The 14,304-nt window shown below is 62.8% G+C and overlaps 4 protein-coding genes across 4 annotated transcripts; all 4 read right to left on the bottom strand.

Moving 5' to 3' along the window:
- Positions 1 to 2,373: 2,373 nt before the first annotated feature.
- Positions 2,374 to 3,573, bottom strand: LINJ_23_1630 (mitochondrial carrier protein-like protein; the record flags this gene model as incomplete). Its single annotated transcript, XM_001465800.1, has 1 exon — positions 2,374 to 3,573. One exon carries the CDS (start codon positions 3,571 to 3,573, stop codon positions 2,374 to 2,376), a length of 1,200 nt encoding a protein of 399 aa, XP_001465837.1.
- Positions 3,574 to 6,230: 2,657 nt separating this feature from the next.
- Positions 6,231 to 7,478, bottom strand: LINJ_23_1620 (conserved hypothetical protein; the record flags this gene model as incomplete). The annotated part of the gene is made up of 1 exon (XM_001465799.1): positions 6,231 to 7,478. One exon carries the CDS (start codon positions 7,476 to 7,478, stop codon positions 6,231 to 6,233), a length of 1,248 nt encoding a protein of 415 aa, XP_001465836.1.
- A 1,103-nt stretch (positions 7,479 to 8,581) lies between these two features.
- LINJ_23_1610 (acetyltransferase-like protein) lies at positions 8,582 to 10,711 on the bottom strand (the record flags this gene model as incomplete). Its single annotated transcript, XM_001465798.1, has 1 exon — positions 8,582 to 10,711. The coding sequence occupies one exon, from the start codon at positions 10,709 to 10,711 to the stop codon at positions 8,582 to 8,584; it is 2,130 nt and encodes a 709-aa protein (XP_001465835.1).
- An 880-nt stretch (positions 10,712 to 11,591) lies between these two features.
- On the bottom strand, positions 11,592 to 14,123 carry LINJ_23_1600 (conserved hypothetical protein; the record flags this gene model as incomplete). Its single annotated transcript, XM_001465797.1, has 1 exon — positions 11,592 to 14,123. One exon carries the CDS (start codon positions 14,121 to 14,123, stop codon positions 11,592 to 11,594), a length of 2,532 nt encoding a protein of 843 aa, XP_001465834.1.
- Between the last annotated feature and the right edge of the window lie 181 nt (positions 14,124 to 14,304).

Below are 14,304 nucleotides of genomic sequence, written 5' to 3'. Positions count from 1 at the left end.
GAGAGAGGGAGTTGCTCACTGGAGTATGCCGGCTGGACGAGGGTGGTTTTTGGCCAGCTCAGCAGCCTCAGACAGGCCCTTGTCACATGTGAGAATAGACAAATCGAAACTGGAGAAGCAAGCGCCTGCTTCCGCAGAGTCAGACACAGGAACGCTGCGCAGCCGACGCAACCGTGTGATGGCATATATATATATATGTGTGTGTGTGTGTGTGTGTGTGCGAGTGTTCATACGATGATGGAGATTTAAGAAGAGGGAGAACGGAGAGATGCGGAGGTGAGTAAGCGTAAGAACGGCTGAACGCACGCACCGTTGCATGTGACGCAGCGGCATCAGCCGCGGCTTCACAACAGTGAAGCGGGAGAGAGAGAGCGAGGACTTCGCCGGGGCTGCCGGCGCACAGCCGTGGCCCATCATACGTGCCGCAAGAACCTTCACTTAGGAAAGATGCGTATAAGCGCGCAGCAAGACGGAAGCGCTCCATCCGAGAGCGCACGCTCATAAACCATAGGCCAAAAAGCGAAGAGAGAGAGAAAGGGGAGGAAAGGAGCAACGACTTGAGGGCAGCTACCGCCCAAGCGAGAGACGGGAACGAGAGGTCGAAGGAAAGCCGGAGGGGCTCTGCTGCGACTTTGGCCAAGGTGAACAGGCCAGGAGGAAGGGAATGAGGGGAACCCCCTACAATGCACCCACCCATCCAGCACCGGAGCACGCACGCACTAAAAGGAAAGGGCAGCGACGAGGGCTCGCGTCGCGCCAGACGCACCGATGCTGTCCTTACTTCCCATTGGGGGCCCTGCTGATCTCCTCCTCTTCCGTGCGTCGTGTCGGAGTCTGGCACTCACTCTGTGGGGAAGCGAAGAGTCTGCAGCCCGCCCTCGGCGATGGGAGAGCGGGCTCTTGGTACCGGCGGACAGGTCTGGGCTGGTGGTGTCCCGTATTGGACTCGCGGTCATCCTGGCGTTTGTGCCAGCTTACTACGCATCCTGCTCACAATTCAACAAGTACGCTCGTCCACATGCAGTTCTGGGCGCGCCGCAGCGCGATGTTAAGCGTGATCCCGGACTGAGTCCGCGCTGCCTGCAGTGGACTGAACGACGCCGAGCCGTGTTGGTGGGCCCGGTGCCTTTGGCACAACCGCAGTTCAGAAGAGGAAGATGAGCTGTGGTGCTGCATGCGCGTATACTTCTTGCGTGTTCGTGGCACAATGACACTTTTCTCTTGCAGCGTGTCCACCTTCTGTACCGTGCGACACGAGCTCCACACCGCTCTTGAGCCCCCCACCCCCACCAACCGGCGAGTCACAGGTCTCATCCCGTGCTGCGAAGAAGCCGTAGACACGAGTTACAGCAGTGCGCCGACTCGGTCACCGGCGCACAGCCCCTGCCCCAAACCTCTACCCACTCACCCGCGTTGCGGGTCGCCTCACAGCCGCGCCCACCATCCCCGGTCGCCACCCCTGGTGGCGTCCCTCGGCGCGACACTCGGGGCTCCTCCCACCAGGTGGGCAGTGCGAGGGCCTGGTGTGTGGGGCACGCTCAAGTCGCGTTGAAGCTCTGCCTGCCACATATAAAAGGCGCAAGCACGTGCGCCGTCGCAGGCCGCTCCGACGCACCGCCGTCCAGGACCCGGCCGCCGACATCCGTAGCGATGCACCGCTCTGACTCCCCTACGTCGTGGGTGCTGGGCCCCGTCACCACCAGCGGTTCGCTCGGCATTGGCATGGGATAGGTGGAGGCTGCTTGGCTTCTCCCCACACGCAGAGCGTGGCGGGGTTGCTGCGCCCTGTGATGCCACTCACTGCGGTGTGCCTCCCGTCACCCGGGTGCTCTGGGAAGAGAGACAAGCGATGGGAACCCAAGAAAAACAGAACACATGAGAGAGAGCAGGAAAGTCTCTCAGCTGGGTGACGCCCCCCCCCTTCAAAGCCAGCCGGCCAGACCTGCGCCCACCTTCAGCTGCTCAATGCAGACGTCCCACGAAGGAGACGCTCACAGCGAGTGGAAGAGGCAAGCACGCATGCGCACCCAGTGCCGAGGAGGGAGGAGGAAGGGGAGGGGGGCAACGCTGTTTATGTACGCTTTCATCTGCAACAGGAATGTCGAGAGTGTACCCCCGTACGCCACAAACGCCCTTCCGGAAGACTCTATGCCCCGCTTCCGTGTGCATCTGACATGCTGGCATCCGCCATTGCCGGTTTTGTTGGGTTTGTTGAGGCTCTACTCCCGAGAGGGAGAGACCGAAAAGACACAGAGGCCTGATGCACCGCGCACGCGCGTTGACGGCAGCAAGGGGCGTGGAGGGGGCAGCTTGCGTGAGCGCATAGCTTACAGTGCTCCTCTGCCGCTCGTGTGCGAGCATGCTCCTTGCGCATCACGCAGATGTGCCGGGGTCGTTGCTTCCATTTCCGCACCGCTGCAACAGCGAGCGCACACCTTCGAAGAGAGGGAAGTAGCACGCCATGTTCGCCGTGACCCACAGCACACGCATGCCGCCGCCACGCACGAAGCCACGCATGCCCTCGCGCTGATAGGCGTCTCGCACCACATCCGCGACAGTCAGATGGCAATCGCGTGCCGTGGCCACCACAACGCGCGTGCGGATGTTGTCCAGCGGTGCTGTCAGGACAGACGCCAAGAGGCCGCTGAAACCGCCAGAAAGGAAGGTACGCGCCAGCTCCGCTCCATAGAGAGTCCAGAAGCTCTTCGGCGCCGCCGACGTTGCCGCCAGCTCCGCGCCACGTCCCTGCTGCACCGCGCGCTCCTTCCACTGCTGGGTCCACGGCCGCAGGGTCTCGTACACCACCCACTGGATGATAGAGTACGGTATGTCGTGCATGAGGGTCTGTGGCACGGCGAGGCGCACGCAGGAAGCGAGACCCTGTCGCCACAGCTGCCGCAGCGCGTGCAGGGAGCCGGAGGCGGCAGCAGACTGAATACGCATCTTCATGGTTTCCATCGGCACCCGCAGCCCGGCGCTCACCGCCTCAGCGAAGACCGCCGAGGCCACGGTGTGCCACACGTAGTTTTTGGAGCGACGGCACGCCGCATCCTCGCCTTCCCTGCCAGCCGCCTCCAGCGTGCGCTGCGCAAAGTTGTAGCTCGATACGTACGTGGCCTGGTAGGGAACGTAGAAGAGGAGTTTCACCGGCAGCCCGCCGTAGATGTGCCCCGGCGTCCACTGACCAGCGTAATGGTACCGAAGCTGTCGCAAACGACTGCGCAGCAGACCGGGTGACTGCTTGCCGGTGCAGCTCTGATAACGCTGGCACGGCGGCGGCTCAGGCACGTCGGTGCGCAGTAGCTGCACTCGACACTTGAGAGTGTCGAGTGGGTGCAGCAGCGACTTGGCCACCGTCGTCGCCACGGAGGAGGCCAAGGCTGTTATTTCGGGATTCGCATAGAGCGTGTCAGCGTTATAGTCGCGGCGACCGCCGTCTGCGCCAGCTGTCTTGGCGGGCCTAAGCTTGGCATCATGCCGTGCAGCAGCCACAGGTGGCGTAGCCGTGTCGGTACTGCTCCCATACCCCTCCACATAGCCACCTGGAGACGACTGCGCTGTGTGCACCAGCATGCTTGGCAGCGCTGGCCCCTGCCACCCTCCGTCTTTTAGCTGCAGCACCTAGCCAAGACCTGCAGTGGCCAATACACGGAGAGAGGAAAGTATAGCGCGTATGTGTGGGAGGAGAGGAGGCGCTTAGCGAAGGGCACTCGCGGGGGAGGTGGAAGATGGTGACAGCCACAATATTGGTGAGACCGAGCGGCTGCGGTAGCACGGGTCGAGGCTGCCGTCGCGCAGCGCACCGCCCACAGGAGGTGAAGGAGAGCCGCAAGAGCGCCACGCAAGAGAGAGTGTTGTGCTATATATGAGTTGAGAGGCTGATAGACCAAGAAGGATGGAGCAGAGAAAACAACGTTTCGCGGCACACCGTTTTGGCTGAGCAACAGCGATGCCGGCGAAACAGGCGCGGCACAGACGCGTGCGCGCACTCCGGCCTTCTCACTGCTTAGTGGAAGTCGCCGCCGCAGCAGCAGCAGAGAGAGAGGACACGCCTATATATATAAGCCGCCGTAAGAGGACAGGGGGAGAGGGGGTGAGTGGCACGCACACACGCGCACGAACGCGCCGCTCTTTGATAGCCACGGGTTAGTAATGGATGGGTGTGAGTGAAACACAGAAAACAAAAGGCAAAGACGTAAAGAATGTACGTGCGGTTGGCTAATATGGTCGGCTTACAACGAAGGCGGTTGGTGGTCGTCGTGTTGTTTGCCCGCCGTGGGCACCAATGCGTGCACGAATGACAGTCGCGGAGAAGACTTTCCGAGGAAGACGTCTCCGTGGAAGTGGCGAGAAAGCGATGACGGAGACCGACAGAAAGAGCGGAAGACGGGCTAGGGAGGGCAGGCAGATGCGCACACCGGCACATCCCTCCATTGCCTCCGACAGGAGGGTGAGAGAGAGAGAACGTTGCGGGAGTGCCCCTCAACCGGCCACTCAGCGGGGAGAGGGGGGAGGACGGGCAGCCGTGCACACACGTCCACTTGAATGCCCCCCGCGGGTGAGGGGGGAGCGCGCTCTCCCCTCGGATGTTTGGCGGTTCGCTGCGGCTTTGGGTTCGGTGATTCTACTCACGAAACGGTAGTGAGAGGTCCCCGCCTCCAACGCAGAGCGAATTCGGGTGTGGTAGGCGGTGGGGGGCCGAAGGAGGTTCGCTTAGGCAGTAAAGCAGACCTGGCGGCTATCGAAGGGGCACAGAGGCAGAGCGCTAAGAGAGAAAGCGCAGGGCGTTACGAAGTCCATCGACGAGACGCCTACACGTCACTCTAGCTCCTGCTTGCCATCAAGCCTCTTCGATACCACACTCACAAAATTTGCCGCACAGGCTCGACACAAAACATTTTTTTAAAGAAACGGTGCAACAAAGGACAACGACGAGGAGCATCACGCGTGTGGCGGCTGTGCAGCCTTCTCCCCCCGCACAGGAGGCTCTCCGCCCACCGCTGACCTCACGTGCGCGCAACTCAAGCTACCCTTTCTCTCCGTGGCACACAAACCTCGGGAAAACAATCTTCACGGTGCGCGCGATGCACCCGCAAAAAGCGCACTGCGCATCACCCGCTCTGCTCGAGGTCGTTCGCATCACCACCGTGAAGCGCCATCGACCCCGTGAGAGCACGAAAACCGGCAACAGCTTACGTGCGGCCCAAAGCAGCCGGGGCTTTCGGGACAGCCCTGCGCCTCATCTGCGCTTGCACGATTGCCTCCTCTATGAGAAGGGCGTCAACCAAGACGCACACACGTTATGATAAACAGTCAGAGAGCGCTGGCGTCTTCTCTCCACCCTTGCAGCGTGTCCACCTTCTGTACCGTGCGACACGAGCTCCACACCGCTCTTGAGCCCCCCACCCCCACCAACCGGCGAGTCACAGGTCTCATCCCGTGCTGCGAAGAAGCCGTAGACACGAGTTACAGCAGTGCGCCGACTCGGTCACCGGCGCACAGCCCCTGCCCCAAACCTCTACCCACTCACCCGCGTTGCGGGTCGCCTCACAGCCGCGCCCACCATCCCCGGTCGCCACCCCTGGTGGCGTCCCTCGGCGCGACACTCGGGGCTCCTCCCACCAGGTGGGCAGTGCGAGGGCCTGGTGTGTGGGGCACGCTCAAGTCGCGTTGAAGCTCTGCCTGCCACATATAAAAGGCGCAAGCACGTGCGCCGTCGCAGGCCGCTCCGACGCACCGCCGTCCAGGACCCGGCCGCCGACATCCGTAGCGATGCACCGCTCTGACTCCCCTACGTCGTGGGTGCTGGGCCCCGTCACCACCAGCGGTTCGCTCGGCATTGGCATGGGATAGGTGGAGGCTGCTTGGCTTCTCCCCACACACAGAGCGTGGCGGGGTTGCTGCGCCCTGTGATGCCACTCACTGCGGTGTGCCTCCCGTCACCCGGGTGCTCTGGGAGGAGAGACACCAGTGAAGCGTAGGCCGCGTATGTAAATTACGGGCATGTCAACGTCTGCGAGCACCGGCGACACCCTTCACGCGCGCACGCCCTGTCGCTCCCAAGCCGCTGTTAGAGCTGAAGGCAAGCAAGCAAAGCCAGGAGACAGACAAGAAGACAGCAAAAGGTGCCTGGGGCCGTCCACGCCCAGCGCATCCATCACCACCACCACCACCCGTGCCCTGGTCTCCTCTCCCCAGCCCTCCCCTCTACAAACGCCGACTCAACGCCGCTACGAGCTCGCCGACTTGATTCGCTCACGCGCGGCGTTCAAGCGCTCCGTGCGCGACGATGTCTCCTCCGTCAGCCGCTGAAAGCGCGAGCCGCCGCCGAAGTTGCTGGCCAGCATGCCACTGAACTCCTGGAAGGTCAACTTCTCAAACGCGGTCTTGTCGCTGCTGTCACGCGATCGCGCAGGCTGCTCGGCCGTCTCGACCTTTTCGGGAAGGTAAACGGAGACGCGGCTCTCGAGAGCCTTGTCATCCTGGCGATCACGCACGCTACGCTCCCGCTCATCGTTGAACAGCTTCAACATCTCGGCCTCCTCTTGCTTCACGTAGGCTGCTGAGCGCTCAGCGTGGCGAATCTCCTCCGCGCTCAAAAACTGCTTAGCGTACCGGCCGTTCTTCTTGTCCAGCTCCATGGAGCTGGGTGTGTTGAAGTACCGGGTATTGTAGTCCGGCTTCGGCTCCGTGTTCTTCGGCTGCAGGAACGTCATAACAAAGTACTCGGACGTCTTGGTGCCGATGTTGGCCACGTCACTGCGCGTGACATACTTGCGGGAGTAGGCAACAAAGAAGACGACGGCGCAGGCGCCGGTGATTGCGATACCGAACCACCATATGAGCGACTCATTGCGCTCGCGCTGCTCCCTGGTCAGCTCGGCATCCACCTCGAGCCTGGCGTTCTCCAGGAACTTGCGGTAGTACTGCCGGCTCTTCTTCACGTACACGGACGAGTCGAGGTACTCGAGGAGAACCTCCGTCGCGATCACCACCTCTTCTTGATGGGCGTTTGTGCGCCCCTTGTACTCCTTTCTGAACGCATCCTCCAGCGTCGTCTTGGTCAACTTTGGCAGCTCCTCCTCCTTGATGCCGAGCACCTTCGCCGCGTTCTTGGCGTCCATCCACTTGCCAGCTTCGTCCACGTTGAGGAAGTCCTCCGGCGAGTTGCTCTGCTTGCGCCGCAGCGGCCCCACAATCTTCTTCAAGAGGAAGCTGGCGAAGACAGGGTCATGGCCGATGCCGGCCTGCGGACCCGAGCTGATGTCCTTGGAGCTGTACGTACCCGGCTTGTACGAGGACCCCATGCGCATGATTGTCATGTCGTGGATCGTGGCCGCGAAGGACTTATGCCGCTGCGCCGTGTGAAGCGGGGCGGAGAAAAACGCCGGCAGAGACGGCGCCTCCGCGTGCGCCGTCGTCGGCAGCAGGGCGCAAGTAGAGGAGAGCGGGGCGATCAGGGAGGTACGCCTCGTCATCACGTTCGTACCGCACCCGCCGTGCCGTCGCATACCGCCTTTCCGTTCGTTTTTTTTAATTTTCTCGCCGTCGTTGTCGTCGTCGTTGTCCTTTGTGTGTATGTGTGTGTGCGGGTGTGTGCGGGTGTGCGAGTGCGATGGCTGCTGCGAGGGCTTGTGAGAGGAGTGGGGCGGAAGTCTGCGTTGCGCTGAGGGCAAGTCGTGGGACCAAGGTAGGGTGAAAGCGTCTTGTGTGTTGGCGAAGCCACAAACGATAGCGGCCGGGCTGAGCGGCATAGCGGATGGCGATCGGGGGAGAGCAAAGGGGAAGAGAGAAGGCTCGTTGACGCGCTGTTGGCGAGCACGCCAACGTGGTAGCCGCCTGCGCGGGTGTGCGGTGAAGACAAGGAAGTGGACGGCAAAGCCCCGCAAGCACGGATATACCACACATGGGCACTGGCAACATCGGGTGCGGCTAGCCGTTCCATCCCCTCACCAAACACAGCGCAGCGAGGCGGTGGTGGGCGAGGTCGGTGCACCAGACCTGCCGCCTGTGCCCGAAGCACTTTCGGGGGGGGAGGAGGAGGAAGCAGAGGAGGCAGGCGACACGGTCACAAGGTCGTGACCAGCTCTCTCTCTCTCTCTCGATACCGCCCCCTCCTCGGCTGGCAAGATAGCTGCAGCTGCCGTGATGTGCGAGCGAAGAGGATAGCGAAGCGGAAGCAGCGAAGCAAGTGAGAGAGCCTCGACGGTCAAACTCCGCAGAACACACGTTGTTGTGCACCTCTTCAGTGTTAGCGGCATGACAGCGCTTACTCGACGATGGGCCGCCCATCTGGCACAGTCGGGAAAAATGGCAGAGGGCACAAAGACAGAGACAAGAGGCGGCGGGGCAAGCACGTCTGCTCGCAGACGTCCAGAGGGGAGGGTGGGCGAGTGAGCTACAGGGCAACTGCTAGAGAGGGAAGGGCGACACAGCAGCCGGATCTGCAGAGACACTCGTGAGAGTGCACGCTACATAAGCCTCCATATCAGCAGAGTTGGGCGAGGCAAGTAAGCAGGTAGAGGCGAGAGAGGGGAAGCCCGCCGTTGGCCGTGCCGCCGTCACTGCCCTCCCCTTTCGCTCACGCGGATTCTTCTCTTCTGGGTGTTGTCGTCTGGAACCCAAAGAAGGACTTGATGGTGCTCAGGAAGCTGCTGTAAGCTGAGTTCTCGTTGTCGTCGTCCTGCACCACCTGATCCTCCGTGATGATGCTCGCCTGTTCATCCAGCTCCTTCACCATGTAGGTGTCCTCGAGCCGATAGCCGAGTTTTGCGTAGTAGCGGCGTACACCAACGCCGGCAATTACGGCCGTGCGGTAGTAGCCACGCTCCTTGGCGATGCGCTCGGCCTCCCGCATGAGTTGCGTCCCAACGCCAACGTGCTGCGTCTCGCGTCCGGTGTTCTGCTGGCTGACGGCGATGAGCTTGCCGTACGTGTGCAGTTCGCGAATGAGAGCACAGCCCCGGAGCACCGGCAGGATGTTGCTTTCCTCCCTTGACGCGTCGTCGCGCAGTCGCAGGCGGAGATGCCCGTACAGCTGCGTGCGATCTTTGTTCTCCACGGAGAGGTAGAACTCTGTCCCCTCGCTGGCGCGGAACTCGTCCGTGAAGAGGTGGGTGTTGGCCCGGTCGACCGGGTTGCCCTTGCATTCGCGCTCGCGGATGTCCTTGCATCGGATGTGGCGTGCGCGCATCTCAGCCTCGATCACCTGGCGCAGGTTGCATCGCTTCTCCCCGCCCATGATGTACGTCGTCGGGATATCGCGGATAATGCGGTTGAGCCGGATGCGGTACGGGCAGTGCTCCATGATGTAGACCAGCAGCTTCACCATGTAGGCACCGTTATCCAGCTCCGCATAGGGCTTGTATTTACCCTGCGCGTACCACTCGCTGATTTTGGTGAAGGGCACCGTGGCGGTGGGGTACACCTTCCATTGGTCCACCTGGAACGACTCGTTCTCAGCTGAGAAAAGCGTCTCGAAGAGCGCCATGTCCTTCTCAAAGCTGCTCCCCGGCAGGTCGGGCATCCAGTGCGCATCCACCTTGAATCCGGCGTCCAGCAGCCGCTGGATCGCGACGACGGTCTTCGCCGTGGGGCAGTCGCGGTTGATGATGTTCAGGATGTCATCGTCGAGGTGCTGGATGCCGAGCTGCACGCGTGTTACGCCGAGGGAGCGAAAGCGGCGCAGCTCGCGTGCGCTGATGTAGTCGGGCCGCGTCTCTACCGTGATGCCAATGATGCGGCACCGCGCGTCCTCGTTCATCGTCAGCTCCTCCGCCAAGCTGCGCATTGGCCGCAGCGGCGCCGAGTCGTAGTACGTGTTAGCGGCGTAGAAAGATGCCGTCATAAACTCCTCGGCGTAGCGCTGGGGGTAGAAAGAGAACGTACCGCCAAGGATGATGAGCTCGATCTTGTCCACGACATGCCCGTTGTTCTCCAGCGCGCTGGCGCGGTCGTAGAACTGGCTGATAGGGTCCCAGCCGTTGCGGAAGCCGCGCAGCACGCCCGGCTCCTTCAGCAAGTAGCTGCGGGCGATGCCGGGCTGGTTGGGGCAGTAGTGACAGTCCTTGGGGCAGCTGAACTCGCCAGGGCCCATGAACACCGTCACCACGAGCACTCCACTGTGCGACTTTCCTTTCTTGCGAACGAGCAGCGCCTCGACGGCGGCGTTCTCGCCAACGGCGCCTTCGCGGACGAGCTGCCTGTATGCCGCCGTCAGCTCTGACTTGCGCGCCGTGTCCTTGAAGCCGTGCAGGCGCGACGCCTTCACACGCAGGTGCTCGAGCTGCTCCGCGGAGCTGGCCCCCGCCGCCTTCTTTACCAGCGTGCGCACGGACTGCAGGAGCGCCTCGCGGCGGGCCTCGGGGAGGTCGCTGAAGTCCTCGTGGCCACCCACGAGGTCTTCTACATCCTTCGCCTCCTCTGGCACCTCGTACTCGCCCAGAAGCGAGTGGAAAGACGGCGGCATGCAGCGGCCCTCGAAGCGGGCCTCCTTGGAGCTTGTGTGTAACGTCGACGCAATGCTGCCCTCCTTGTGAGGGGCGGCCGAGGCCACCAGGATGTGGCCGGCCGCCACTGCCGACTCCCCGTTGTGCGATGCGTCACAGGGAAGAAGCGGTGCTGCAGGAGGAGGAGGAAGAGGAGAGGCGGACGGAGCCTCCGCCCGCAAACGCTTGCGGGCCGCCTCGTCGATGTCGGCGTGGTCGGACATCCGAGATGCGAGATGCCGTCGAGCACGGAGAGGGAGGAGGAGAGCGGCGATATAGCGACAGGGAGAGCGATGCGCCCACCGCACTGGCGCACTTGACGATCTTGACGAGTAGGGCGCCAAGGCGAAGCACCGAAGGGCAAAAGAGAGGGGGGAGACGGTGGACACCAGAGGCCGCAGGCAGGCTGAAAGGGGTGGCGCTGCTGCTGCGGTGGCGGCAGCTGTTGCTGTGTACGTGTACCTGAGCTCATGGACAAGGGTGTAAGCGGTGACAGACACGCGTGTGTACGTATGTGCGCGACGGATAATTATAATCGGTGGGCCGAGTGTTTGGGCGAGAGAGGAGGAGGGCGGAGAGGGAAGAGCGGCAGGCGAGAAAGGAAGCGGGCCAGTGATAGCGGTGAATAGATAGTGAACAACCGTGCCAGTTTGCGTCGCAAGAGACTCACGCACGTGCGCACGTAGGGTGTGTTTGCTTGTGCGTGCAGAAACCGGCCCGCTCGACTGCCTCGCCGGGTCACCGAACGCTCGCTCGCATTGGCGTGCACAGTGTGTGCTTGTGTGAGAGAGGGAGAAGGAGGGGGCACAAGTGGCCCACGCGTGAAGCCTTATGACGTCCGCTTGCGCGGTCCGTGCTTCCTTTTCGTTTCTTTCACTTCGCATTCCATTCACCCGTGCTCCCTCCATCCCGCCCCCTTCTCGAGGCGTGCGAGCACTACACCGTGGCACCCGTGTCTGTCTCGTGGCCGCGCGCATGAAGGGCAGGTGCCGTTACGCACTTAAAGGGCTTGCCTCCGCGGCGCCTTCTCTTGCTCTGTTATAAGGGGAAAGGGGTGGTTGGGTGCACGGAAGTGCGATGGCTCCGGCTTGAGGGGCGGCCCTACTACCGCAGCAGCCGAGCTGCATCCACTGCACCCTCCAGCGTGTTGCGGTCAATGCGCGTCCCCCGCTTCGTCCACAACGGGGCGGCAAACTCATACTGATCCTCCAGCAGGCGTGGCTCTGGGTCGACAAGGTCACGCGTCTTACGCTTCACAACAAGTTTCGTCATGTAGTGCTGCATACGACCTGGCGGCTCGCTGGAGACGATGCGCCGAAAGAGTTCCCGGTCTCCGGCAATCAGTGCCGCCTTGGCGCAGCCCATCCGCACCGGCGCGGGCGCCGTCGGCAGCAGCGCCTGGATGGTCTCCAGCACCTGCGGATCGCCCAGGTGGCTCAGGTACTGGATGTGCATCCCCAGCCGCTCCTGAGCCGTGTATTCCGGGTTAGGGATCTCGCGGGTTCCGGGGTACAGCTTCGCCGGCTCGGGAAGGTGAGCCGCTGCCTCCAGCTCCGCCACACGCTGCCGCATGCCGCGCACACCCAGCAGGTCCTGCGCCCGCTGCGCCCACTGCATCACGTAGTAAACGCTGAGGATAGCATCCACCGGCGTATCAGAGGCGAACTCGGTGCTGAAGAGCTTGTTGAAGCGGCGCGCCAGAAGGCCACCGCCGCAGAGGTTGTGGTTGTCCGGCCACGACACGCGCGCGAAGACGGGGATCTTCATCTTGGGCACCACCTGGGAGTCCTTCCACATAAAGTGGAACGCCTCTGGGTCCTGCGGTGGCAGCTTCACCTCTGCCGAGAGGTGCACGGAAATCTGGATCAGGGCCTTCGAGAAGATGCAGCGGAAGAGGGACGGCGCTACGCCGGCGCCCTCGATCGTCGGCGTCATATGCTCTGCGTGCAGGTCCGTCACTGTCCGGAGATGAGAGATGGCGAAGACGAAAGGGCAGAGGTCGAAGTGCTCGAGCAACCGCTCCGGGTCGTCGTACTCACCGAGAAAGAACTCCTGCTGGTTCGGGTACTCGCGCAGCGGGGCATCGAGGTACGGGGTGTTGCGTGCCTCGTACGCCATGAAGCGCAGCACATCGCCCTCCTGCGTGGTGGGCAGCTGCTGCAGCTCCATGACCCGTTTCGCCGTCTCGTACCGGTGGGCGAACACTGCGTGCTGCTCTTCGCGGTGCAGGAAAGCCTGGGCCGCGAAGCTGCTGAGGACACCGCGGATGGCAGTCACCGAGGGCTTCATGGGCAGCCACATCGCAGGCGGAAAGTCTGGGGAGAGCTGTAGAAAAACCACAGGCGTGGGGCACGACGGGTCGACCAGCAGTCGCGCAGGCTGCGTGCCCATCGAGGTCGGCATCTGCCAGCGCTCAGGGAAGCAGTAGGTGTTGCAGAAGTGCACGTACTCCCTGTGCCGCTGCCCAAGGCACAGCTTCACTTGCTGCTCCACCGTGTACGTCGCGGCGGGCGGAAACTCGTACGGCCCCACGTTGTAGTCCTTCACATCAAGAAGGTCAAAGGGCAGCCAAACGTACGGATCCACCTCCACCGAGTCGTCAGCACGCTGAGCCTGCGTGCAGGCAGGCGAGCTGCCGGCAGGCAGCGATGGCGGCGCCGCCGCTCCGCGGCCGCTCCCCGCACTCCTCGCCGCTGCAGCTGCCGCCTGGTCGGCCAGCGGATCGCTTGCCTGCGCGACAACGTCAAAGTCGTCGGCGACTCGCTTGTCCGCCGCTCCGCTGTCGGTGCGGAAGTACAAATCCCTGCAGAGCTGCACAAACCACGCGGGCGGCTCGGCGACGCCCTCGCTCAGGCCCCTCTGCGCCGCCGTCTCTTGGGCGCCCGCAAAGTGCGACCAGAGTCGCCCCTGAGCGTGTGCGGCACGTAGCAGGTACGCGGGTGCCGTTGTGGCGCCATCGGCGGACTCGTCGTCCAGCTGCGCCTGCGCCGCACCGTCCCCCGTCGTGGGTCGCGGCGATGACGCGACGTTCGGCACACTTGGATCGTACACGTCGCACCGCTCCACCACGTCCATGGTTGCGTAGGTGCGCATCGTGTCCTCGAGCGAAACCGTCTTGTCAGGCTCCAAGAGCGTGGATAGAAATGACGCCGAGTCGAGGGGGGCGATGCTGCTGGTGGTCGTCGTGGTGGTGACGGCGGCTTTGGTGTGGCAGCGTCGCACCGACTCACGCAGCGTGAAAGTATGGGTCGCGCTGTGGCGACTAGTGCTGCTGCCACGTGGTCCAACGACGGATAGCAATGCTGAAGCCCGGCCTGGAAGACGCGTCGCTGAGGTGGACAGGGTCGACGACTCCAAGAGCGAGCTGCAGACGATGGCCGCATTGAAGCATGCATGCCGGCGTGCAACACACCACCTGCCGGGTGTGCGTGACTGGAGCATGTCGTCGGCTTTTCGCGGTGTAGCGACGCAGATAGAATGATGCTGTGTGCGTGCGCGTGTGTAGAAATAAGCGAAGGGCGGGGCGGGCGATTCATACGAGCCCAGTGGCGTGGCGGCAATGCGGGGGCGTAGGTGAGCGATGCAGAGCCGAGGGCAACGGGGAGGGAGGGAGGGAAGCGACGGAGGCAACGACATGAACGAAAGGGCGAAAAGGATAAACCCGACATGCGCGCAGGTGCATGAGCGGTGGTCCGGGCGAAAGGGAGGTGGCGGTGAAGCGGGTCGGGATCGCCCGCGTACACCCGCTCCAAGACACTCTCGCTCCTCCAGAGGCGTCTGAAACACCGCAGCGGCATGCACCCGTGGGCCACATAGA

This window comes from Leishmania infantum, chromosome 23 (assembly GCF_000002875.2).
Source record: "Leishmania infantum JPCM5 genome chromosome 23".
In the NCBI taxonomy this organism is placed as follows: domain Eukaryota; phylum Euglenozoa; class Kinetoplastea; order Trypanosomatida; family Trypanosomatidae; genus Leishmania; species Leishmania infantum.
The sequence above is the reverse complement of the archived record's forward strand: the minus strand, read 5'-3'. Positions and strand labels throughout refer to the sequence as shown.